The sequence below is a fragment of the Caenorhabditis briggsae genome (assembly GCF_000004555.2).
Source record: "Caenorhabditis briggsae complete genome, chrIII, whole genome shotgun sequence".
Classification (NCBI taxonomy): domain Eukaryota; kingdom Metazoa; phylum Nematoda; class Chromadorea; order Rhabditida; family Rhabditidae; genus Caenorhabditis; species Caenorhabditis briggsae.
In genome coordinates this window covers 13,354,838-13,377,895 of record NC_013490.2, presented here as the reverse complement: position 1 = coordinate 13,377,895, position 23,058 = coordinate 13,354,838, and the positions used below count along the sequence as shown (strand labels likewise).

The 23,058-nt window shown below is 35.9% G+C and overlaps 7 protein-coding genes across 7 annotated transcripts; 5 read left to right on the top strand and 2 right to left on the bottom strand.

Annotated features, from left to right (window-relative positions):
* Positions 1 to 5,115, top strand: CBG24284 (the record flags this gene model as incomplete). Its single annotated transcript, XM_045244606.1, has 6 exons — positions 1 to 144; positions 2,880 to 2,962; positions 3,147 to 3,262; positions 3,852 to 3,996; positions 4,312 to 4,381; positions 4,735 to 5,115. 6 exons carry the CDS (start codon positions 1 to 3, stop codon positions 5,113 to 5,115), a joined length of 939 nt encoding a protein of 312 aa, XP_045091293.1.
* A 643-nt stretch (positions 5,116 to 5,758) lies between these two features.
* CBG24283 lies at positions 5,759 to 9,592 on the bottom strand (the record flags this gene model as incomplete). Its single annotated transcript, XM_002642962.1, has 8 exons — positions 5,759 to 5,947; positions 6,546 to 6,824; positions 7,438 to 7,663; positions 8,936 to 9,075; positions 9,166 to 9,204; positions 9,246 to 9,322; positions 9,379 to 9,497; positions 9,549 to 9,592. The coding sequence occupies 8 exons, from the start codon at positions 9,590 to 9,592 to the stop codon at positions 5,759 to 5,761; spliced, it is 1,113 nt and encodes a 370-aa protein (XP_002643008.1).
* Positions 9,593 to 9,925: 333 nt separating this feature from the next.
* Positions 9,926 to 11,111, bottom strand: CBG26096 (the record flags this gene model as incomplete). The annotated part of the gene is made up of 3 exons (XM_045244605.1): positions 9,926 to 10,177; positions 10,924 to 11,016; positions 11,070 to 11,111. The coding sequence occupies 3 exons, from the start codon at positions 11,109 to 11,111 to the stop codon at positions 9,926 to 9,928; spliced, it is 387 nt and encodes a 128-aa protein (XP_045100691.1).
* A 708-nt stretch (positions 11,112 to 11,819) lies between these two features.
* Positions 11,820 to 13,831, top strand: Cbr-nud-1 (the record flags this gene model as incomplete). Its single annotated transcript, XM_002642961.1, has 2 exons — positions 11,820 to 11,923; positions 13,000 to 13,831. The coding sequence occupies 2 exons, from the start codon at positions 11,820 to 11,822 to the stop codon at positions 13,829 to 13,831; spliced, it is 936 nt and encodes a 311-aa protein (XP_002643007.1).
* An 864-nt stretch (positions 13,832 to 14,695) lies between these two features.
* Positions 14,696 to 15,268, top strand: Cbr-dro-1 (the record flags this gene model as incomplete). The annotated part of the gene is made up of 2 exons (XM_002642960.1): positions 14,696 to 14,971; positions 15,023 to 15,268. The coding sequence occupies 2 exons, from the start codon at positions 14,696 to 14,698 to the stop codon at positions 15,266 to 15,268; spliced, it is 522 nt and encodes a 173-aa protein (XP_002643006.1).
* A 1,176-nt stretch (positions 15,269 to 16,444) lies between these two features.
* Cbr-ife-1 lies at positions 16,445 to 17,147 on the top strand (the record flags this gene model as incomplete). The annotated part of the gene is made up of 2 exons (XM_002642959.1): positions 16,445 to 16,917; positions 16,973 to 17,147. 2 exons carry the CDS (start codon positions 16,445 to 16,447, stop codon positions 17,145 to 17,147), a joined length of 648 nt encoding a protein of 215 aa, XP_002643005.1.
* Positions 17,148 to 17,606: 459 nt separating this feature from the next.
* Positions 17,607 to 20,516, top strand: CBG24278 (the record flags this gene model as incomplete). Its single annotated transcript, XM_002642958.1, has 5 exons — positions 17,607 to 17,619; positions 17,665 to 17,817; positions 18,704 to 19,485; positions 20,224 to 20,378; positions 20,435 to 20,516. 5 exons carry the CDS (start codon positions 17,607 to 17,609, stop codon positions 20,514 to 20,516), a joined length of 1,185 nt encoding a protein of 394 aa, XP_002643004.1.
* Positions 20,517 to 23,058: the final 2,542 nt, after the last annotated feature.

The following is a 23,058-nucleotide window of genomic DNA, read 5'->3' as shown; positions in this document are numbered from 1 at the left end:
ATGAAAAAAAAATTTATATTTCTAATTCCCTTATTCACACTTATTGTGGTGGTTTCCACCACCACGTGTCCACATTCTGTGAATTCCAGAATTCAGGAATGTGTGCAGCCGGTTGCCGAGTATGCGAAAGTTTTGAATAATCAGGTAAGAGCTCTTCCTTTTGCTTGTAACTGGAAAGTAATCAGAGATATAAGACGGTTGAAATTTGGAGAATTTTTTTCACAAGTATAAAAATAGCTCGAATTGATGATTTCCTGTACCATGTAGTATTTATTTCAGTTTCACCAGATTTCTGAATTTTCTGTACAAAAATTATAAATTTTCCAGAAATTAGTCAAAGTTATAGAAAATGTTTATTTGATGGACCTGAAAATGATTTTGAACAAAAAAAGAGGTGGACAAATTAAAATTGGACAGTGTAGACAGTTGGGACAGTGTGGATAGTGTAGTTCCAGTTTGCTCACATCCAGCTGACAACCAATCTTCCTGCATTTTGAACTTTTCGTTGCTCTGGGCATTCTTTTCTTCTACAGGTACGGTTCGCCTCCCGATTTTGTACTTTTTCAAAGGAAAAAGAGGTCACGCCAAATTCAAGTATTATTTGAATTGTGCCACGAGAGGGAACAAAATCGGTAGGCAAACCGATTCTGTACCTAGTGAAACAATTCAAATTTTTTCTGATTTCACGTGTCTTTTTGTGGATTTTGAAACATTTCTCATGAGATGCGATTTTGAACCAATTTTTTGATCGCCATCAACTTCTACAATACGCTTTTCCGGGTGAGAATAAATTCGGATATTCTTCAAATTGATATAAATTCTTGGTTTTGATGGTTTTATTGTTTCGAACGTTTATTTATATCAGTTTCAAGAATAAAACCATCAAAATCAATAATTTGACAAAATAACTGTAGACGCTTTGATGGTTCTTACTGTTAAAGCCGGATTGAATGTTATATAGAATCATAGTCTCAAAACATCAAAATTTTCAGTTATCACAATTTTCAGTTAAATTTTCAGTTATCAGTTAAATTTTCAGTTATCATTTTCAGTTAGTTATTATTGATTTTGATGGTTTTATTCTTGAAACTGATATAAATAAACGCTCGAAACAATAAAACCATCAAAACCAAAAATTTATATCAATTTGAAGAATATCCGAATTTTTTCTCACCCGGAAAAGCGTATTGTAGAAGTTGATGTCGATCAAAAATTGGTTCAAAATCCACAAAAAGACACGTGAAATCGGAAAAAATTTGAATTGTTTCACTAGGTACAGAATCGGTTTGCCTACCGATTTTGTTCCCTCTCGTGGCACAATTCAAATAATACTTGAATTTGGCGTGACCTCTTTTTCCTTTGAAAAAGTACAAAATCGGGAGGCGAACCGTACCTGTAGAAGAAAAGAATGCCCAGAGCAACGAAAAGTTCAAAATGCAGGAAGATTGGTTGTCAGCTGGATGTGAGCAAACTGGAACTACACTATCCACACTGTCCCAACTGTCTACACTGTCCAATTTTAATTTGTCCACCTCTTTTTTTGTTCAAAATCATTTTCAGGTCCATCAAATAAACATTTTCTATAACTTTGACTAATTTCTGGAATGTTCATACAGAAAATTTCTGAATTCAAAAAAAGCAAGACAACACTGGACGAAACCTGTCGAAAAGACAAACTTTTTGAAAAACGCTTGTTCTTTCTATTAACTCTGTTCTTTTTGTATATAAAATATGAAAAATTCCGATTTTCAAAAATGAGAAAAAATTCTTCAAATTTCAACCGTCTTATATCAAAAAGGTGTTAATTAACAAAAAGAAGAACATAAAACTTTACACAATTTGTTAGTTGGCAAAATTTTGATACTGTAGTTTTTGAGATATAAATTTTGATACTGTAGTTTTTGAGATATGCGCCTTTAAACTTGACGCTTGTCTTAGGAAGGGCCGGGGGGCACTACAACTTTAAAGGCACATATCTCAAAAAATTTGGTAGCTATCAAAAATGTATAAACTACAAAATGTAGAGTATAAAAATTTACATATTTTGATAATTGACAAAATTTTGACAGCTACTCTAGTTTTTGAGATATGAGCTTTTAAATTTAAGGCGTATCTTGAGAAAGGGGGCGAGGGGCGCGCTGCACTTCAAAAGCGCATCTCTCCCAAACTACGATAGTTATCAAAATAGTGCTAACTACAAAAATAAAGAGCATGAAGTTTTAGAGATTTTCTTAGCTAGCAAAAATTTGATAGCTACTGTATTTTTGGAGATATGCGCCTTTGAATATGCGGCATGCCTCGGGAGAGGAGGCACTGCAACTTTAAAGGCACATACCTCCAAAACTGTAGTGACTACCAAAAAACGATTAACTACAAAAATAAAGAATATGACATTTTACAAACTTTTGTAGTTGACAAAATTTCAACAACTACTGTATTTTTGGATATATGCGCCTTTAAAGTTGGGAGCCGAAAGGAATCAAGAGCGTCTAGATGCCTGTGTGCTCTTCAAACGTCTATATCTCCTATAATTCTAAAGACATTTTACTTATGTTAACAGCAAAATTAAATTTTATAACATTTAACACATTTCGTTAGTTGACAGCATTTTGACAGCTACTGTAGTTTTAGAGATATGCGCCTTTAATGTTGAGTCATGCCTTGACAGCGCCGCCGTTACTTTAAAGGCGCATATCTGAAAAGCTATGGTAGTTATCAAACAAGTATCAACAGCAAAAATGAATAACATAAAATTTCACACATTTTATTAGTTAACAACATTTTGCTAGCTTTTATAGTTTTTCTGATATGTGCCTTTAAAGATTTGGCGTCTTTAAGTGCTCCCTATCGCCCTCTACAAAAAATAAAGTTTTTTTCAGGATTCTCGAACTTCTGGAACTGAATTCGGAAGTGCGTTTTCTCTACCCAATATGGGTGGACGAGTATTCAATGAACTGTGCAGGTAGGTCCATTGGAGCTCACTTACTGAAAAAGTGCGTTTCCTCCAAAAAAAAAAGAGAAATTTGACAAAAAATAGGATCATAAAATCATACATAAATCTTAAAGACCGATTACAAAAAATGTGGTCCTTTGAACCCCCAAGAGACCATGTTTTGGGCAAAAAGTGTACTTCAACAAAATTTCAGACTAATCGCCAAATTCAACAGTTGCGTCCGTGACTACCGTAGTACATGTCCCAGACATGTCACTATTTCTCTCATCGATTCTTCGTATGGATATCTGTGTAATGAAGGCTATAATAGTGAGTTTCCATCAAATTCGCATTAGAGCGCACTTGCAAAAAATTGTATTTCTTGCTGTTCTTGCGCTCATTTGAAACTTATTGGCAAGGCAAACACTTCAAACTAATTTTTATCAAAATTGAGCAAAAACTGAGGGAGTTATGAGCAATTTAGCATTAGAGCGCATTTGCTAAAGAACTCCGAACCTAGTCATGTTTATAATCATTTGAAAGCTCTTGACAAAGCTAACACACCACACTAATTTTCATTCAAATTAAGCAGAAATTGAGTAAGTTATGCCCATTTTACCAAATTAGCATTAGAGCGCACTTTCTTCAACATTTCAACCCTAGGTGTGTTTATACTCATTTTGAAGCTCTTGACGAGACAAAAATTGCAAATTATGTTTCACCCGAATTGAGCAAAAACGGAGAGAGTTATAATCAAATTAGCGTTAGAGCGCACTCGCAGAAAAGTCCTCAAACCTAGGCATGATTATTCTCATTTTGAAGCTTTCGACACGCAGAATGTTACTAAGCAAGTCAAAAATTTTAAATAACATTAGTTAAAGATAGTTAGCTCAAATTCAAGAAAAAAGCAAGTTTTCAGCATTCATGGAATCGGCGGAGTGTCTCATGGAGTTGGATAGAAAGCCATCTGTAAAACGATGTCACGATGAGACTTTAAAGGAAATCGAATCTGCAAATACAGAGTCTGGAGTTTCAATGCCTGCAAAAGTTGATAGGATGTGTGGGTATGTTGGAATTGTTTATTTGAATTTCGAATTTTCACTGTAACTTTGTTAGTTTTATTCCGAACTCGAAAATTTTAACAGTATTGAAATCTATGCATTTTTAGCTTTCAAATGAGTATAAACATGAACCACTTCGAGAAATTTATGAAAACGCGCTCCATTGAGAATTCAGCCCTAACTCGACTAATGTTTATCTAATCTTTGTAAGAATTCAATTTTTGAGCTCGTTTCGTTTTTAGCTTTTAAAAGAGTATGAACAAGGACCGTTTTGAACAATTTATGAAATCGCGCTCTATTGATGATAATTTTTTACAGAGCGCTGAACTTCTTCTCGGGATGCGTACGAACGCCTATCAAGCAGGATTGTGGATTTTCAGCGTGGCAGGTTGGTTTGAATTCTGAAAACATTGAAAATTCAATTTTTTAAAAACGCGCTCCATTGAGAATTCAGGCATAAGTTGGTTAGTTTCAATCGCAACTTTGTGAAAATAATATTTTTGAAGTCCTTAACTTGTTAGCTTTCAAATGAGTATGATCATGACCATATTCAGAGAACCTTTGGAAAATGCGCTCTATTGATAATTTACCTGTAACTTTGTCAGTTTTCTTCCAAATTCAGAAATTTTTTGGCCATTCTGTTTTGCGCAGTTTCATCTTTCAAATGAATATAATCACGACTATGTTCAACAAATTTTGAAGAATGCAATCGCGCTCCATTGACAAAACCCTAAATTCCAGGTCATCTACCGTGTTCTCAAAGACACCACCAACACTCTGATGCCAGCTTGCCAATTCACTGGAACCTCTCAAAAATTGGCGTCATTTCAAAAAGAGAACAATATCACAAGCACTACAGTAATCCCAACGACTACAGTGCTCCCCACAAAGACTACAAAGACAACACTACAAACTACTACAAGAACTACAAAAGTTGTAGTTCAGGAGGATGAGGAAGAAGAAGACGATGAAGAAGAAATCGATTTGGAATTTCAGGAAAAACTGAATCAAAAGAAGAAAATGAGAAAAATCCAATCGGCTGAGCTAACTGATTCTTCGAATTCCCGAAATTTGAAATTATCGATTTTTTGCCTAGTTTTAGGCTACTTGATGCTTTTTTGAGAAAACATTTTCTTTCTGAAAATGTCAATCTTCAGAATTTCAGCCCAATTTCCCACCCACTCCCAATACGTGTACACTTCCCCCTTATTTCAAAAATTATTTTATTTAAAAAATCCATGGCCTAGATTTCCAAATTCCCCAAAAAATTCTAGTCCACCACATACTGTTTTCTCTTCTTCTTTCCTTCCAGGTGTCATCTTTTTGTGTTTTTCCGATTTTTCAATTTTTTAGAAAATAAAAATCTATTTATTTACTGTTTTTCTCAATTTTTGAAAGTTTCAGAATTTCAGAATTTTTCGTTGTCAACGGAGCGCGATTGTCAACATTTATTGTGTGAATAATAATTATAAAAATTACAATGTAAATGCATATAAAACGCCTAGAAAATCGATTTTTTAAACAAAAATCCAAAAAATATGGGAACAAAAAAAAGCTATAGAGAGTGCGGTAAAACGAGAGAGTGCTAGAGAAAAATGGAAATTTTTTTGGGAAAATTCAAAAAAAATTCCAAAAATTTTTTTTTGAAAATATTGAAACAATCGAGGAGGCAAGAAAAAACGGAAAAAAAAACAATGCCAGAGCGGGAAATTTGAATTTTTAGGGATAAAAAATTTTCAAAAAAAAATTGTTTTTGTCAACAATTTCAACTATTCAAATATCGATCCAATTCATTGATCGGAACTCGATCGTCCATAATAATCGACAAAAAATTGGTGTCGATATCGTCGTTCGCGTCTATTTGCTCAATTTCAGCGTCTGGAATTTTCAGCAGCGTCTCGTGTTCCTCGAAAAAGAGTCCTTCGATTTGATCGAGATCATCCAGGGGTTGTGGCTGAAAAATTTGAGAAATCTAAGTGATTTTTGATGGAATTTTAAAAAAATTGGAAAACAATTTTTTTTTGAAATTTTTTTTTTCTGGAATTGCAGATTTTCAGCCTTAACTCCGCCCATTTTAACCAAATTTTCTGAAAGTTGGATTAATCGATTTTTCTCATTTTCAGCCCATTTCCAGCCAACTTATTTTAAAATTAGATTAATCAATTTCTCTTATTTTCCGCATCAAAATGAGTATAATCATGGCCATTTTTCAGAAAATTTTTAAAACAATTTTTCTGGATTTTCAGATTTTCCCTCATAACTCCGCCCATTTTCAGCCAAATCTTTTGAAAACTAAACCAATCGATTTCTCTTATTTTCCGCATCAAAATGAGTATAAACATGGTCATATTTCAAAAAAAATTTGAAACATTTTTTCTGGACTTTCAGATTTTCAGCTATAACTCCGCCCATTTCCAGCCAAAAATTTTAAAACATAGCTCTATCGATTTCCTTGATTTTCAGCTTCAAAATAGGTACAATCACGGCTATATTGCAAAAAAAGTATTTTCAGATTTTTCCAGATTTTCAGCATATCATTTCAAAATCCTTACCTCTTCCACATTTTCCTCCAGAATCTGAACATCTTCATCTTCCACAACCTCCACGACATCTAAAAGTGCAATTTCCATTTCTTGGAATCCTCGAATAACGTCTTCAGAGGATTCAGAAGACGTCGGTGTATTCAGAACGGCTTCTAGAAGATTCTGAGCAGATGACGTTGCATGAGATTCTGCTTGACGTGGCTTTTTTGTTGAAGACGCCCATGGAACTATGTCCACTTTCTCGAGCGAAATTGTCGATGGATTTACAGATGGATCTGGAAAATTTTTCTTTGAAAAATTTCAGATTTTCAGCCATAGCTCCGCCCATTTTCAGCCTAATTTTTCGAAAATTAGAGCAATCGATTTCTCCTTTTAAAGGCTTCAAGATGAGTATAAATATAGCCGCAATTGATAAATTTCGAAATTTCAAATTTTTTGAGAAATCTGGAATTTCAGATTTTCAGCCCTAACTCCGCCTATTTTCAGCTTAATTTTTTGAAATTTAAACCAATCGATTTCTCTGATTTTCAGCTTCAAAACGAGTATAAACATGACTACATTTGAACAGATTTGAAAATTCGAAAATTTAAGATTTTCAGATTTTCAGCCATAGCTCCGCCCATTTTCAGCGAATTTTTTTTGAAAATTAGAGCAATCAATTTCTCTTGTTAAGTGCTTCAAAATGAGTATAAACATGACAATATTTGAGAAAAATTGAAATTTCGAATTTTTCAGATTTTCAGATTTCGAAGGAAAAAAAATTTTTTTCAAAAATTTTCAAATTTCCCTCCAAATCCTTGCCAGTCAATATAGAAATTTGTTTCTCCTTCTTGCTCTTTTTCGGTGCATTTTCCTCCGCCTTTTTCCCATTTTTTGGCTCAATTCGCTCCAAATTTTTCACCGATTCTCGATTTTTCTTCATCTCTTCTCTGCGTCTTTTATGTCTCTCTCTGTCTAGAAATCGTCGTTTTTCCAGTTGCTCCTCTTTTCTCTCCGTCTCTTCCCTCTCTTTTTCCAGCTTTTCTCGGATTTCTCGTTTTTCAGCCATTGATTTCAGCAATTTCTCGTTTTCCAGCTTTCTCGAGTAGTACCATGTTGGGAGACGGCCTCGTAGGAGATGTGGAGAGCTGAAAATCAGCGATTTTCAGAAAAAAAGTTGAAAAAAAATTTTTTTTGAGAAATTTTTTTTTCAAATTTTCAGAAAAAAAACTTGATTTTCAGACAAAAATAAAAGGAAAAATCGATTTTTCGGTGATTTGAAACATTCTAACTGGAGGAAAATTCGAAAATGTTGAATTTTGGAAAAAAAAATTTTTTCAAAATTAATTTTTCAGATTTTTAGCGAAAAATTCGGATGCCCCCGGAAGTCTTAAATCGAATTTTGGCTCATTTATTATAAATTTTAAGTGCAAAAATTACAAACTTTTAGCTTTTTTTTCGAATTTTTAGCAAAATTTCGATTTTTAAACAAAGATTTTGTTAAAAATCGATGATTTTAAGCACTCTAATCGGGGTAAAATTTGGAAAAATGGATTTTTTTGAAAAAAAATTTTTTAGAAGTTTTCAGAAATTTTCGAAATTTTCAGAAAAAAATCCGTTTTTCCAGATGTCCAGATGTTCAAAATATGAAATTTTTAAAAATTTTTATGTTAAAAATTGGATTTTCAGTGATTTTAAGCCATTTCTTGGCTGAAAATTGAAAAAAATTTCATTTTTCGAAATTTATTTTTTTCAAATTTTCAGCAAAAATTTACAGAAAGAAGTGATTTTCAGACAAAAATGCATCGAAAAAGTCGATTTTCGAGTGATTTGAAACACTCTAAACGACGACGAGAAAATGAGAAAATTTTGAATTTTCAAAAAAAATTATTTAGAATTTTTCAGAAAAAATCGATTTTTGTGTGATTTGAAACATTCTGAAAATGAAAAAATTCGAAAAATTTGAAATTTTCGAAAAAAAAAAATTTTCGAATTCAAATTTTCCGGATTTCCGTTTTTCCAGATGTCCAAGATTGAATTCTGGATCATTTACTATGAATTTTAAGTGCAAAGATATCGATTTTCAGCGATTTTCAGCGATTTTCAGACAATTTCTTTGACTGAAAATTTTTTTCAGAATTTTTTTTTCAAAATTTCAGAAAATTTGTGATTTTCAGAAAAAAATGCTTCGAAAACCCAAAATTTTCATTGATTTGAAACATTCTAATGAGGGGAAAATTCGAAAAAATCGATTTTTCACAAAAATATTTTTTTTCAAAATCGATTTTTTTTCAGAAATTTTGCTCATTTTTAATCGATTCTGATGAATCTTAGGTTGAAAAATATCGATTTTCAGTGATTTTCAGCTATTTTCAAGTCAAAAAATCTGAAATTTCACGATTTTTTGGCCAAAAACTCACAGAATTCTCTCTGGAATCACTTCTCTGACTTCGTGTTCTGGCAAAATGTCTGGAATTCGAATCTCCTCGTCGTCTGAATCCATTGTCAAATCGATGGTAGGCGTTGGAGATGGCGTCGGAGGTGGAACATCGTCGTCGGACTGAAAATTTCAGATTTTTGGAATTTTTTAAATTTGAAATTTGAAAAAAATTGCATCATTTTTTTCGAGTTTTCATCATTTTCCACTCACACTTATGTCAATTTCGATGATCTCGCTTGGAGTTTCAGCCTGAAAAAACAGCAAAATTTCAGATTTAAAAAAAAAACTACCATTTTCTTTTTTCGAATTTTCGGCGGTGGCACAGTTGGCATCTCGTCATCAGATGAGGATTCCTCAACGATGAGCTCTGAAAATAAAAATTTTCAGACTAATTTTTCCAGAAAAATCTGAAATTTTCCGTACTTTTTTTCGTTTTTTCCGGTTCTACAGAAATCGATTTTTGACGGGATTGTCGATGAAAATATCGAGATTTTCGACTCAATTGACATTCTTCTAGGGACGGTTTCTCTTCAAGCTGCGATCTGAAAATTTCAGATTTTCAGAATTTTCAGAAAAACATTTTTTTTTCTTACGCTAGTTCTTGGAATAGATCCTTGGATCCATCGATTTCCTTCATTTTTTAGGGAATTTTCCGGAAAATTTCTGTTGTTTTTCGAAATTGTTTGTTGTTTTTTTTTTTCGAAAATTTAGTTTTCCCTCCATTCTTACTGTAATATCCGGTTCCGCGCCAACGATCGGGAAAGGCGCCACGCGGAGAGACAGCAGGGAATGAAGAGACGCAGAGAAACGCCGGCGAATTTTTCAGCCAAATTTCAGCGATTTTTTCACCGTTTTTAACGGATTCTCTCGAATTTTCCGAAGAAATTACGCAAAAAGGCTACAAAAAATACAAAGACAACATACTACGAAATTTGCAAAAAATTTTCTGAAATTCAAAAAATTTATATTTTCATATAGGAGAGGGATTTGAAGTTGTCGGCTTCTCAAAAATCTTATTTTTGATTTTTGCGAAAGTGTCGGTTACTGTAGTCTTGACACGACTGCACATTCCACTGACAGCGTCTATGAGTGGACCAATATCGATATATAATTCTTCGTAATCATCATAAAATAGGTGTCTATGCTTTTTCGCATACAGTTTGTCCAATTCCGCTTCCCGGGCATATATAGAGTCGTAGCGTTTTCTCAATTCCTCCTCTGACTGAAAATAGCATTTTAAAAACATAAAATGCTGCTTTTCAGAGCAAAATAACGCTGAAAAACGGTTTTGAACCTCTAAAAAACCTATAAAACTTTTGAAAATCGAGATTTTTCAAAAATTCGCTCGGATGGCATAGTGGGATTTTTGAAAAATTTGAATCTCAACACCAGGGTTCGATTCCACTCGGTCCCAAACTTCTCAAAGCTCTTTTTGACTTTATTTAAAGCAAGAATTAGGGGTTCTAGAAAGTTCTAGACTCAAATTTAGTTGTCCTATTTACCTACAGAAAGATTTCCATACTGTCAACTTTCAGCCAATTTATCTTGCTTTCTGTGAAAGATATAAAAAAGTGGTCAACTGATAAAATGTTTATCATATCATAACAAACATTTTATCAGTTACCAACTTTTTGATATCTTTTACAGGAACCGAGATAACCTAGACCAAAGTAGATGCCGTATTTTGACCTAATTAAAGCCCACCATATACGTGCACTTTGAGCTCCATTATCTCAATTCCTATAGGAGATATCAAAAAGTTGTCCACTGATAAAATGCTTGTCATGATATGATAAACATTTTATCAGTTGACCACTTTTTGATATCTTTCATAGAAATCGAGTAAAATTGACTTTTATCGAAACCCTTCTATTACATGTTTTAAGGTACATGAATAGGACAACTAAATATGTGTAGAGAAATTTAAACACAGTGCAAACGCGCCCCGCTGAACAAGCTAAAAATTACCATATTATTAGAATCCAAGCTTTCCTCACGATTGAGAAGCGCTTCCATATGGCTATGGACAGCTTGATAGCTGCGAGCTCGTTCAGTTTCGGACTGTAAAAAGTTGGATTTTTGAGAATTTTAGAATCCCAGAACCTTCTTCTCACCCTTTTAAACACTCGTGGACCTAGCTTGCCCATTTCGATCATTGCTCGCTCGGCATGGATTTGTTCAAAGTTGAAGTACCGTGCTAATATCTTAATTAAGAGACTCAAGACATCAGTCACCGAGAAATTCGCAAAAATGAAGGCGAAAATTGGCAAGAAGAAGGAGAAGAAAGCTCTGAATTGATACTTTCATATGTTTCTTTTTGTTTTCTATTAATTGTTCAAAATATCCCTCATTTAAAGTCGGAATTCCGCGGAAAATTGCTTTTTTTCTATTTATTTTTTTCCAAATTTTCAGCTTTCCCACCAATATCCGCTTTCGCGCCAACGAGCCAGAAACGCGCCATGGGTTAAACAGCAGGGAGAGAAGAGACGCAGAGAAACGCAGGTGGATTTTCAATTAATATAATTTCCGTCGGATTTTCATCGATGTTCTCCGGAATTTCCCGTAATTTCCGATTGTTTTGAAGAAATGTGTGCACTAGGCAGGTCTAATGACCACCTGCACCTAAATTAATGCGCTGGTTGCTAGGGAGATTGGGTTTAAACGAAAATTCTCGAAATTTCCGAAATTATCGAATTTTCTGGAGCTTTCTGAGCTTTTCTAGTCCTTTTTGGAGGATAAAAAAACGAGAAATTTCGATTTTTCTCCGTTTTTCTTGCTAAATCTTCATTTTTTCTGCCGAAACCTCGATTTTTTTCAATTTTCCCTTTTATATCTTTAAAAAAGTCAATATTTTTCCAGAAATCATGTCTCAATACGAGCGATTTGACTCGGTGTTCCTCTCGCTTGCCCAACAGCTCAACGGCGGTGTCCCGCAGATGCTCGACGTGCTTTTTGAGTTTCTGTCGAGGTGAGAATTGAGAAATCGTCGTTTTGAGCCCTAAAATAGTTTGGCTTGGCTTAAATTTATGAATTTTTACTAAAAAAATATGAATTTTCCGTCCGGAAGAAGCTATTTTCAACGGAAACTCGTCAGAAAAATCATTCTATTTCTCATCGTTTTTCGCCATTTTGTGCCGTAAAATTAGCTGTTTCTGACTGAAAATCGTCTGAAAATGGCAGTTTTTGACCGAAAAGTCGCTTTTTTGGTCATTTTGAACCCTAAACTGAGCTATTTTCTACTAAAAATTTCCGAAAAACGATGGTTTTTCAACCGAAAACAGGTATTTTTCGTCGTTTTGAACCCTAAATCAGCCAATTTTCACCCAATGTTTATCATTTCCAGCCCTAAAAACATCTGTTTTTCACCGAAACTCGTCTGAAAATGACGAATTTCGCCGTTTTGAACCCCAAAATAGACTATTCTAACCCGATTTTTGTCATTTTCAGGCCTATAGAAAGCTGTTTTTAACTGAAAATCGTCTGAAAATGGCAGCTTTTGACCGAAAAGTCGCTTTTTTGGTCATTTTGAACCCTAAAATAGCCAATTTTCACCCGATTTCTGTCATTTTCAGCCTTAAAATTAGCTATTTTTGACGGGAAATCGCCCAATAATCACGAATTTTGAACGGAGGAAAACTGTTTTTCACCCAAAAACCGCCAAAAATGACGAATTTCGAACCGAAAATTCTCAATTTTTCGCCGTTTTTAGCCTCAAAATGAGCCGGTTTTTATTAAAAATCGTCTTAAGATAACTAATTTTTTTCAACAGAAAATCCGTATTTTCTGTCGTTTTGAGCTCTTAAAAATACCCTGTTTTGACCCAGTTTTCGTCATTTTCAGTGGCTTTTTTTAAACCAAGAATGGCTCAAAAATGACGGATTTCGAACCGGAATTCCGTTATTTTTGTCATTTGCAGCTCTAAATTGAGCTGGTGTTTACAAAAAATCTCTCAAAAATGACGAATTTCGTCGTTTTGACCCCTAAAATAGCCAATTTTCCCCAGATTTTTCCTATTTTCACCCCAAAAATTCCCCCATTTTCCAGAAAAACCGACTTCTACAGTGGCGCCGGTGTGGAGCAGGCTCGCGCTCTGCTCCTCGAGAAATTCGACAAACACGGTGGAAAAGCGATGAAGGAGGCGGAAGAGGCCAAGAAACGAAAGGAGGAGCAGGAGAAGAAGCTGGCTGAACGACGGGCGGCCCAGAAGGCAAAAGAAGAGGAAGAGTTCAAGAATGCGTCGAAAGTGGTGGAGGTTTCAGATGAGGAAGCTGCCGAGTTTGAGAGGAAGCAGAAGGAGAAGGAGGAGGCTCCAGAATCCACGACGGATACAAAAGAAGATGGAGAAGAGAGCCTGATGAAGCCGAACAGTGGGAATGGAGCGGACCTCGCTAAGTACCAATGGACTCAGACGCTTCAAGAGGTGGAGTGTCGGATTCCGATCAACGCCGGATTTGCAATCAAGTCTCGTGACGTCGTTGTCAAGATTGAGAAGACGTCTGTCAGCGTTGGCCTCAAGAATCAGCCCCCTGTCGTTGAGGGAAAGCTGGCGAACGCTGTGAAGGTGGAGAATTGCAATTGGGTGATTGAGAATGGCAAGGCTATTGTGCTTAGCTTGGAGAAAGTGAATGATATGGAGTGGTGGAATCGATTCCTGGACACGGACCCATCGATTAATACCAAGGAGGTGCAGCCGGAGAATTCGAAACTGTCGGATCTAGATGGGGAGACTAGGGCGATGGTGGAGAAGATGATGTACGATCAGAGACAGAAGGAGATGGGACTGCCGACGTCAGATGAGAAGAAGAAGCAGGATATGTTGCAGCAGTTCATGAAGCAGCATCCGGAGATGGACTTTTCTAATGCGAAAATTGGATAATTTGTTGATTTCTGGAGATTTTTGCCCTTTTTTTGCATTAAAATTGGGCAATTTTTGATAATTTGCCTGTTTTTTTTTGCGATTTTTATCAAGTTTTTAGCTCCTTTGAGTCATTTTTCTCGCTAGAAACTCGATGAAATTTCAAAATTTTTCAATTTTTATCGAGTTTTTAGCAAGAAAGTTGGCTGAAAAATCCCTCAAAAAGTGATATTTTTTCTTTTCTTTTTTTCAAAACCTATTTTTAGCTATTTCTTTCTGAATATTTTTCGCTTTGTGGGCCATTTTTCTTGCTGAAAACTTGATAAAATTTGATAAAAATTGCATCATCATCTCGTTTACTATTATATTTCTAATGATCTTTTTTGCATAAATTTTGCCGGTTTTTCTCTTTTTGTTCTGTGATTTTTAATGGGTTTTGAGCCAATTTTTATATATTTTTCAGAATTTTTCAATTCCAAAAATGGTAAAATTTCAGAAAATTCAAGTAAAATAGCGCTGAAAATGAATCCAAAAAAAGGGCGATTTTTTGCGAATCTTCATGCTAAAAACTTTTAGAAAAACGCTCGAGGATTCATGAATTTTCAGCTTTTTGGACCAATTTTCATATATTTTCCCAATTTTTTATATTTAAAAAAATGTGAAAAATCCTGAAAAAATGACCCAAAAATGAGCATTTTTTCATGATTTTCAGCCAATTTTCATGGTGAAAACTTTTAAAAAAGCTTGCTGATCTTTGAATTTTACGGGTTTTTGACCCCCAATTTTTTTCTCGAATTTTTAGTTTCAAATAATGGCCAAATCGCATATTTTTAGCAATTTTTCGCAATTTCAGGCCGTTTCCCTCTCCCACTCAGCCACAGAAAAATGGATGAGGACAATGAGATTGGACTTCCACAGAAGGGAATCAATCAAATCGTCAAAGAGATCATCCCCGACGTTCGAATCGCCAACGAATCCCGGGACATGATCAACGCGTGCTGTGTGGAATTTGTGAAGCACGTCGCGCGAGAAGCTCAGAAGATTGCGAGTCAGGATCAGCGCAAGACGATCTACCATGAGCATGTGCAGAAGGCGTTGCAGAACTTGGGATTCACGGCGGACTATTTGGAAGCGGCGGATAGTGTGCTAGATGCGTGCAAAGTACGCCAAAAAGAAGCGAAAAAACCCCCTAAAAATAGCGAAAAATTTCAGGTTGAAGCGGAAAAGAAGCTAAAACGAAAGAACTCCCGCCTCGAAAAGTGTGGAATTCCAGAAGAAAAACTGTACGAAATGCAACAAGAGCTCATCGCAAAGGCACGCCAAAAGGAAATCGATCAGCAAATGGCTCATCAGCAAGCACAAGCCGCTGCGGTGGCTGCTGCCAACGCGCAAATGTTCGGAGGAGAAGGACCATCGGATGGCACCGCTGCGCCAACCGATGATGACTATGATAATTGATTTTTGACCTAGTTTTTTTTTGAACTTTTTCTTTATTTTCTATCGCTTTGTACACTTTTTCTACGGGTTCTCTCCTATTTTTTTGAACTAATTTTTCTGCAAGCTTGTCCTAAATGCGTCATCTGGGTGGTGAGGTGGCGCCAGATGGCACCACATCGCCAACTCCCCAAAGGAACCTTCTAGAACAGCTATCAGTTCTTCTGTGGTTCGTCAATTACAAGCACAAATGTCAGATTCGGAGATAGCGCTTGAAAAATTGAAAATCAACGAGGAAAAGGACGGTAAGCCACATTTCGTCATCGCTTTTTTCCCTCTGTATAATAATAAATATATGAATTATTCATGAGATTTTCGATGGATTGGTTGCTGGCGACCGAATTTTCATATTTTCTCCCTTTTTTTTCGCGTTTTTCCATTCTTTTCGTTGATAAACGACCAATTTTTGGGATTTTTAACCGAAAAAAATCGGAAATTCTCGTAAATCCACCCGGCGGGTCTCGACACGAAAACGTTCTTACTGTATGCGCCTTTAAAGTTGCCGCACTTTTGAATTTTCTCATCGTGTTTCGTTAACTTTCCTTCCGTTTTTTCGATGATTTTTCATGAAAATTGTCTGTAAAAACGGATTTTAAAATCAAATTAATGAAATTTTAACTGTTTTTCAGCCGAAAAATTCGATTTTACTCTCGAAAATTGTCATTTTTCTATTGAAATTGATTTTTTGCTCATTAGTTAATTTTTTTTGACAATTTTTCATGAAAATTGTCGGTAAAATAGGATTTTCGATGGAAAATTATGGGTTTCCAGCAGTTTTTTCGCCTAAAAATCCGATTTTTTACTCTAAAAACTGATTTTTGCTGATTATCCGGATTTTTTTTGAAGACCGCTTCTTGGATTTTTCGTCTCAGTTTCTATCGAAAATGCGATTTCAGGATGATTTTTTAACCTGTAAAACCGTTTACCCGCTCAAAAAAAAACCATTTCCGATATTTTCCTCATTGCATTCACCCAGAACACCCCTATGCGCAGCGCTTTTTTGTCGCTCTATTGCTCGCGTTATTGATTTTGCGCCGGCGGAAATTTTTGAATGGAAGACTATCGCTTGGTATTGTTCGTTGAATAAAATTCCCTTTTCTCCCCCATTTTCACTCATAATTCATTGTTTTTTTTGCAGGAATGACCGAGCACGAGGAGGAGTCCAACCACTCTTCATCAGCTCTCTACCCTCTGAAGAGACACTGGACGTGGTGGTATTTGAACGATGAGCGTACGAAATCGTGGGAGGATCGTCTGAAGAAGGTGTACACCTTCTCGACGGTTCCAGAATTCTGGGCTCTCTACGACGCCATCCGACCGCCAAGTGGTCTCAACCCAATGTGCGACTACAACGTCTTCCGCGACGATATCCAGCCAATGTGGGAAGTTCCGGAGAACGCGAACGGTGGACGCTGGCTCATCGCTGTTGATAAATCGAAACAGGACATGGTCGATGCGATCTGGCTGGAGATTCTGATGGCGTTGGTTGGCGAGCAGTTTGGAAAGGATATGGAGTCGATTTGCGGACTGGTATGCAATGTGAGAGGGAAGGGATCGAAGATCAGTGTCTGGACCAAGGATTGCAATGATGATGAGACCAATTTGAGAATTGGGTGAGTGAAATTAAGACAAATAGGGTTGAACCAACGATTAACTAATTAATTACAGAGTGGTCCTCAAGGAGAAGCTGATGGCAGCATCGAAGGATCTCACAAAGCCACTCTTCGACGTCATCCGCTACGAAGATCACGACAGTTGCCAGAAGAAGACAAGCTCACTCGTCAAGGCGAAACTCTCACTTCACTCGGCCGAGAATCCGGAGAAGCCAGTGGGATCGTTGTGAAGAGCATGGATCCAGTTAATAAATATATTCGCATTACTTGTTTCTCCCCACACAATCTCGCTTTGTTGTGTCAGCGACACACTGTTTTCTTTCTCGTTTGTCATCACTTTTTATGCGCATCTAATAAATCGCAAGTAATCGAACTTTGAATGTCCACCCCTTTGTGGTTTTCCAGACCCGCCTCTATCTCTATCGTTGTAGTGTATAGTGTAGTCGGCAGGGTAGGTCAAAGTCCACGAGATGATAAGAGGACCCCGCCGCGAGACAGCGGGTCACTATCTATCTCTGTGTCTTCTTCGGTCTCTTCTGTTCTCTTTTATTTTGCCAACTAATTTTTCGTTTTTCTCCCAATTTTTTATTTTTTTTCCAGGTTTTTCGTGGCTCACAATCCATATTTTTTTCATTAATGTGGGTTTATTTCAGAACCAAAAAGACACCTGAAAGTTTCAGGCTGAAACAATGGCAGGAAAAGGTAAAAATCGAGGTGATGTGTGATGTTAGAAGTGTGATTGTTTAGGTGTATTCATCGTCGGAGCGAAACGTACCGCCTTCGGAACGTTTGGCGGAAAACTCAAGGGGCTGAGTGCGACGGATTTGGGAGTGGTCGCCTCGCAAGGAGCACTGAAGCACGCTAATGTTGGTGCCGACGCGGTGGATCATGTCATTTTTGGTAAGAGGCGATTTTGGAGGATTCTGGAGGAAATTCGAAGGAAATAAACCGAAAATTCGAGATTTTCGGGGAAAACTTAGCTAAAAATCGATTTTTAAGCCTTAAAAAGACCAACAATTCAGGTATTTATGTCTGTAAATCAATCGTTGGCTTGACAAAAAATTCGATAAAAATCCGGAAAATTCTGGAAAATTGCATCATTTTTTTCGGATTTTTTGAAGAAAAAATAAGAAAAATCTGAAGTTTTAAACCGGAAATTTTTGGAAATTTATGGAAAATTCAACCGGAAAATTAGGCGAAATTCACCATTTTTCATGAATTTTTCGAGAAAAATCGACTCAAAATCAAGAAAATTTAGAAAAATTGCATCATTTTTTCTGAATTTTCAGCCAAAATTTGGCAAAAATTCTTTAAATTTTTTGAAAATTCCAACAGAAAAATCTGCCCAAAATGAACATTTTTCAATAGAAAATTAACGAAAAAATGCTTGGAATTTAGTGAGTTCTAGAGAAAATTCGTAAGGAAATTGGCTGAAATTCAATGTTTTTTTCGATTAAAAATCCTCAGAAAATCGCGAAAAAAAATGGACCCCAAATGAGCATTTCCATAGATAATTTAAGAAAAAACCCCTGAAAAACTGACAAAATCGCTTTTTCTCATTGAAAAACTCGCAATTTTTGAGGTTTTTAGAGTCCTAATCGCAGAAAAAGCGATTTTTTTTTCAGTTTTTCAATAGAAAACGTCTCATTTTGAGTCGATTTTTGACTCGAAAATCGACCCAAAATGAGGATTTTTCTACTGAAAAATTGAAAAAATAGCTTTCTAGGACCCTAAAAACATGCCAAAAATACGATTTTTGAGTCAAAAATCCATTGTCTCTCTTCAGGAAACGTCGTAGCGAGCTCTCGTGATGGCATCTACCTGACCCGTCACATTGGTCTCAAGGCAGGCGTCCCACAAAACGTCGGAGCCCTCACCGTCAACCGTCTCTGTGGATCCGGCTTCCAAGCGGTCGTCAACGCGGCCCAATCCATTAAACTCGGCGAAGCGAACATTGTCTTGGCGGGAGGAACCGAGAATATGTCGATGGTTCCATTCGCAGTGAGGGATATTCGTTTTGGAACCGCTCTTGGAAAGAAATACGAATTCGAAGATATGCTTTGGGATTCGCTGAGCGATCCGTACGCCAAGCTAGCTATGGGACAGACTGCGGAGAAATTGGGTGCTCAGTACAAGGTGACACGTGCCGAGGCGGATGAATTCGCGTTGAGATCGCAGACACTGTGGAAGAAGGCCCAGGACGCCGGGATTTATAAAAATGAGATTGTTGGAATTACGGTGAAAGGGAGAAAGGGAGAAGAGAACTTCGATGTGGACGAACATCCAAGGCCAACGACAGCGGAGTCACTGGCCAAACTGAAGCCAGTATTCCAGAAGGATGGATTGGTTAACGCTGGAAACGCATCTGGAATCTCGGACGGTGCCGCCGCGCTGGTTGTCGCTGGAGAGGACTCGGTGAAGGCAAAGAATCTGAAGCCGTTGGCTCGTGTTGTGGCATACTCGGCTGTCGGATGTGATCCGACGATCATGGGAATCGGACCAGCGCCAGCGATTCGCGAGGTGTTGAAGCAGAGTGGATTGAAGATTGGAGATATTGATATCTTTGAGGTTTGTGGAGGAGGGGGGGGGGGGGAGGAATTTGGCTGGAAATGGGCTAAAAAGGGTCCAAAATGAGCTGAAATTGGCTTAATTTGCAGAAAATGCATAGAAAATTCGGCTAAAATGCGATTTTTTCGAGCTGGAAAATCCATAGAAAATGGAAAATTTCGCATCGTTTTTCCCAAAAATTTCGAAAATTTTCAAAAAATCTAATTTTCCGAAATTTGCCAAGTTTTCCAGAAAAAATTTTAATTGTCAGAAATTCGCTAAAAATCCATAAATTTTGGAAATTTTGTTTGAAAATTGGCTGAAAATAGTCTGGAATTTATCTGGAAAAGTCTAAAACGGTCTAAAAACGGTCATTAAGCGGACGGAATTGGACGAAAAAATGTCCGAAATGAGCTGAAATAGACCTTACACTGCCTGAAATCGGCCGAATCCGAGGAAAATGGGTCAAAAATTCGATTTTCACGTCTAGAAGTTGGCTGAAACTGCCTGATTCCGGGCCGATTCCTTCAGTTTTCAGCCCTGGTTGAAGCCATTTTTGGCTTAAAATGACTTTTTCAAGTCATTTTATGCGTATTTTGAGCCATTTTGAAGTCCGCTTTGGCTTTGAAATGGGACAAAAATGGTCGAAAATGAGCTGAAAATGCCCCTTAATCTGTCGAAATTCGAGAAAAATAGGTCAAAATGACCTGAAAATGCCTGAAATAGGCCTAAAAATCATCCAAAACCAAACATTTCCAGGTCAACGAGGCGTTCGCCCCACAAGCGCTCGCCGTCCAGCGTGAGCTCGGAATCCCAATGGAGAAATTGAATGTCAATGGAGGAGCCATCGCTCTCGGCCACCCTCTGGCCGCGTCTGGAGCCAGAATCTCCACCCACATTGTCCATGAACTTCAGTAAGAATTTTCTATTTTTTATGAATTTTGGGCGCCAAATTTGAACTTCCTTTCAGACGCCGCAATGTCAAGTACGGAATCGGATCCGCCTGCATCGGAGGAGGACAAGGAATCGCGATTCTTTTCGAGAAAATCTAAATTTTCCTTCTTTTTTCTCTTTTCCCCCAGATTGTATAAAAATTGCCGAATTTTCCCCCTTAAATTAGTGTATTTCGTGTCCCATTCTGTATATGTAAACGAGTTTCAGAGATTTTTTACTGTTTTTGTCTGATTTTCCCCGAAAATTAGGTGAAAATCGCCTAAAAATCGCCCAAAAATAAACGAGTTTTATCTAGCTGTGCAAACACCACGACGCCAGATTGCGGATTTTCCCGAAGCGGCGCCATATTTGACGACACTTGAGAAGAGTGTTAGAGTGTATAATCCATTTGGGAATTGATTATGTGTTTCTCTTTTTTGTCTTTTTTGGTTTCAAATTGAAAGTTTTTTTGAAAACTTTAGATTTTAACCTTAAAAAATCGATAATTTTGAAATTTTCGGTGATTTCAGGAGCCGAAAAGCATGCGATTCGAGGATATTGGAATATCGAAAGTGGGTTTTTGAAAAATTAATTTTTTTTGAAAGAAAAAAAGAAAAATAGGGAAAAAGAAGCGAAAATTGGTGTGGCAAGCACCGGAAACGGGCGTTTTTCTTGGCAAAAAATGTATAACTGGGTTCTAATTGCGCTCTACGGAACTAGCAAACGCGCTCTATTAAACTCTGCGCCCTGCTTGATTTTAGAATGTTGTAAATGCGCTCTATTGGAATTTGATTTTTTTTTTGGAATTTTTGAAATTTTCGGATTTTCGAAGAATTTGAATTTCGAAATTTTCGGACTTTTGTACTTTTTTGGAATTTTTTTGACTTTTGAAAATTTAAATTTTGGGTTTTTTGGAATTTTTGATATTTCAGAATTTCAAAAAAAATTTTGAAAATTACAAAAAAATTGAATTTTGGATTTTTTTTTAGTATTTTCGAATAATTTGGAAATTTTTTTTTTTGCAATTTTCGGATTTTCAGAAACTCGAAATTTCGTTTTTTGCAATTTTCGAATTTTTCGGTTTTTCGAAAAATCGAATTTTTTGGAATTTTTCTGAATTTCAAGAATTCGGAATTAGTGAATTTTTGAATTTTCCATGTTTTTTGAAAAATTTTTCGATTTCCAGATTTTTCTGAAAATTCTGGTCCCCCTCCAGAATTCCCTATTTTTCTGCAATGAATAATGTAATGAGGTTGACATGCGAGTTTTTTTTTCGGGAGAAAGAGAATTTCTCTCTCTCTCTCTCTCTCTTTTCTTAAAAAACCAATTTCTTCAATTTTTCCTTTCTCCGTTTTTCTTCTTTTTTTTTCCTGGAGCCTTTTTTCTCTATTTCTCTAATTCTCTCTCTCTCTCTCTCTCCTCTCTCTCTCTCTCTCTGAGCACAAAAATGCTCCATGGACCTCTCTCTCTCCACTGTGCTCCAGCCCCAACACAACAAACGCCTCTCCTCATCTATTTTTCTCTCTATTTTTCTTTCTTTGCCAATTGAAGAAAATTGCTTATACTACTACTTTCATATTTACTATTTGAATTTTATTACTTTTTTTAGTATATGATTTTGGCGAAAATCAAGGAATTATAGATGTTTTTCTCACTAGAAATTGCAGGAATAGTGTCAAAAATCGGCTTTGACACTAGCTGAAAATTGGTGAAATTTGAAAAAAAAAATTCATGAGAATATTGCTGAAAATATAGCTGAAAATTGATAGAAATTTGACGGAAAAAAGTTAAACATTTAGAAAAAAAAGTGTTTTCGAAAATCTCAGAAACATTATTGGAATACGGAATATTTTTTGCGAAATTTCAAAATTTCGAAAAATTTAAAAAGTCGAGGATTTTTTTCATTTTTTTTTCGGAATTTTATGAATTTTTCGAATGTATTTATTTCAAATAAATTTGTCTAGTTTGATGCGAAAATTGCTGAAATTCTGAAAAACGGGAAAAATATTTTTTTCCGATTTTTCTGTCAAATTCTGACGTTTTTTTCAGAAAAAATTTCTAGAAATTTGAAATTTAGATTCTTAGATTCTTAGATTCTTAGATTCTTAGATTCTTAGATTCTTAGATTCTTAGATTCTTAGATTCTTAGATTCTTAGATTCTTAGATTCTTAGATTCTTAGATTCTTAGATTCTTAGATTCTTAGATTCTTAGATTCTTAGATTCTTAGATTCTTAGATTCTTAGATTCTTAGATTCTTAGATTCTTAGATTCTTAGATTCTTAGATTCTTAGATTCTTAGATTCTTAGATTCTTAGATCCTTAGATTCTTAGATTCTTAGATTCTTAGATTCTTAGATTCTTAGATTCTTAGATTCTTAGATTCTTAGATTCTTAGATTCTTAGATTCTTTGATTCTTAGATTCTTAGATTCTTAGATTCTTAGATTCTTAGATTCTTAGATTCTTAGATTCTTAGATTCTTAGATTCTTAGATTCTTAGATTCTTAGATCCTTAGATTCTTAGATTCTTAGATTCTTAGATTCTTAGATTCTTAGATCCTTAGATTCTTAGATTCTTAGATTCTTAGATTCTTAGATTCTTAGATTCTTAGATCCTTAGATTCTTAGATTCTTAGATTCTTAGATTCTTAGATTCTTCG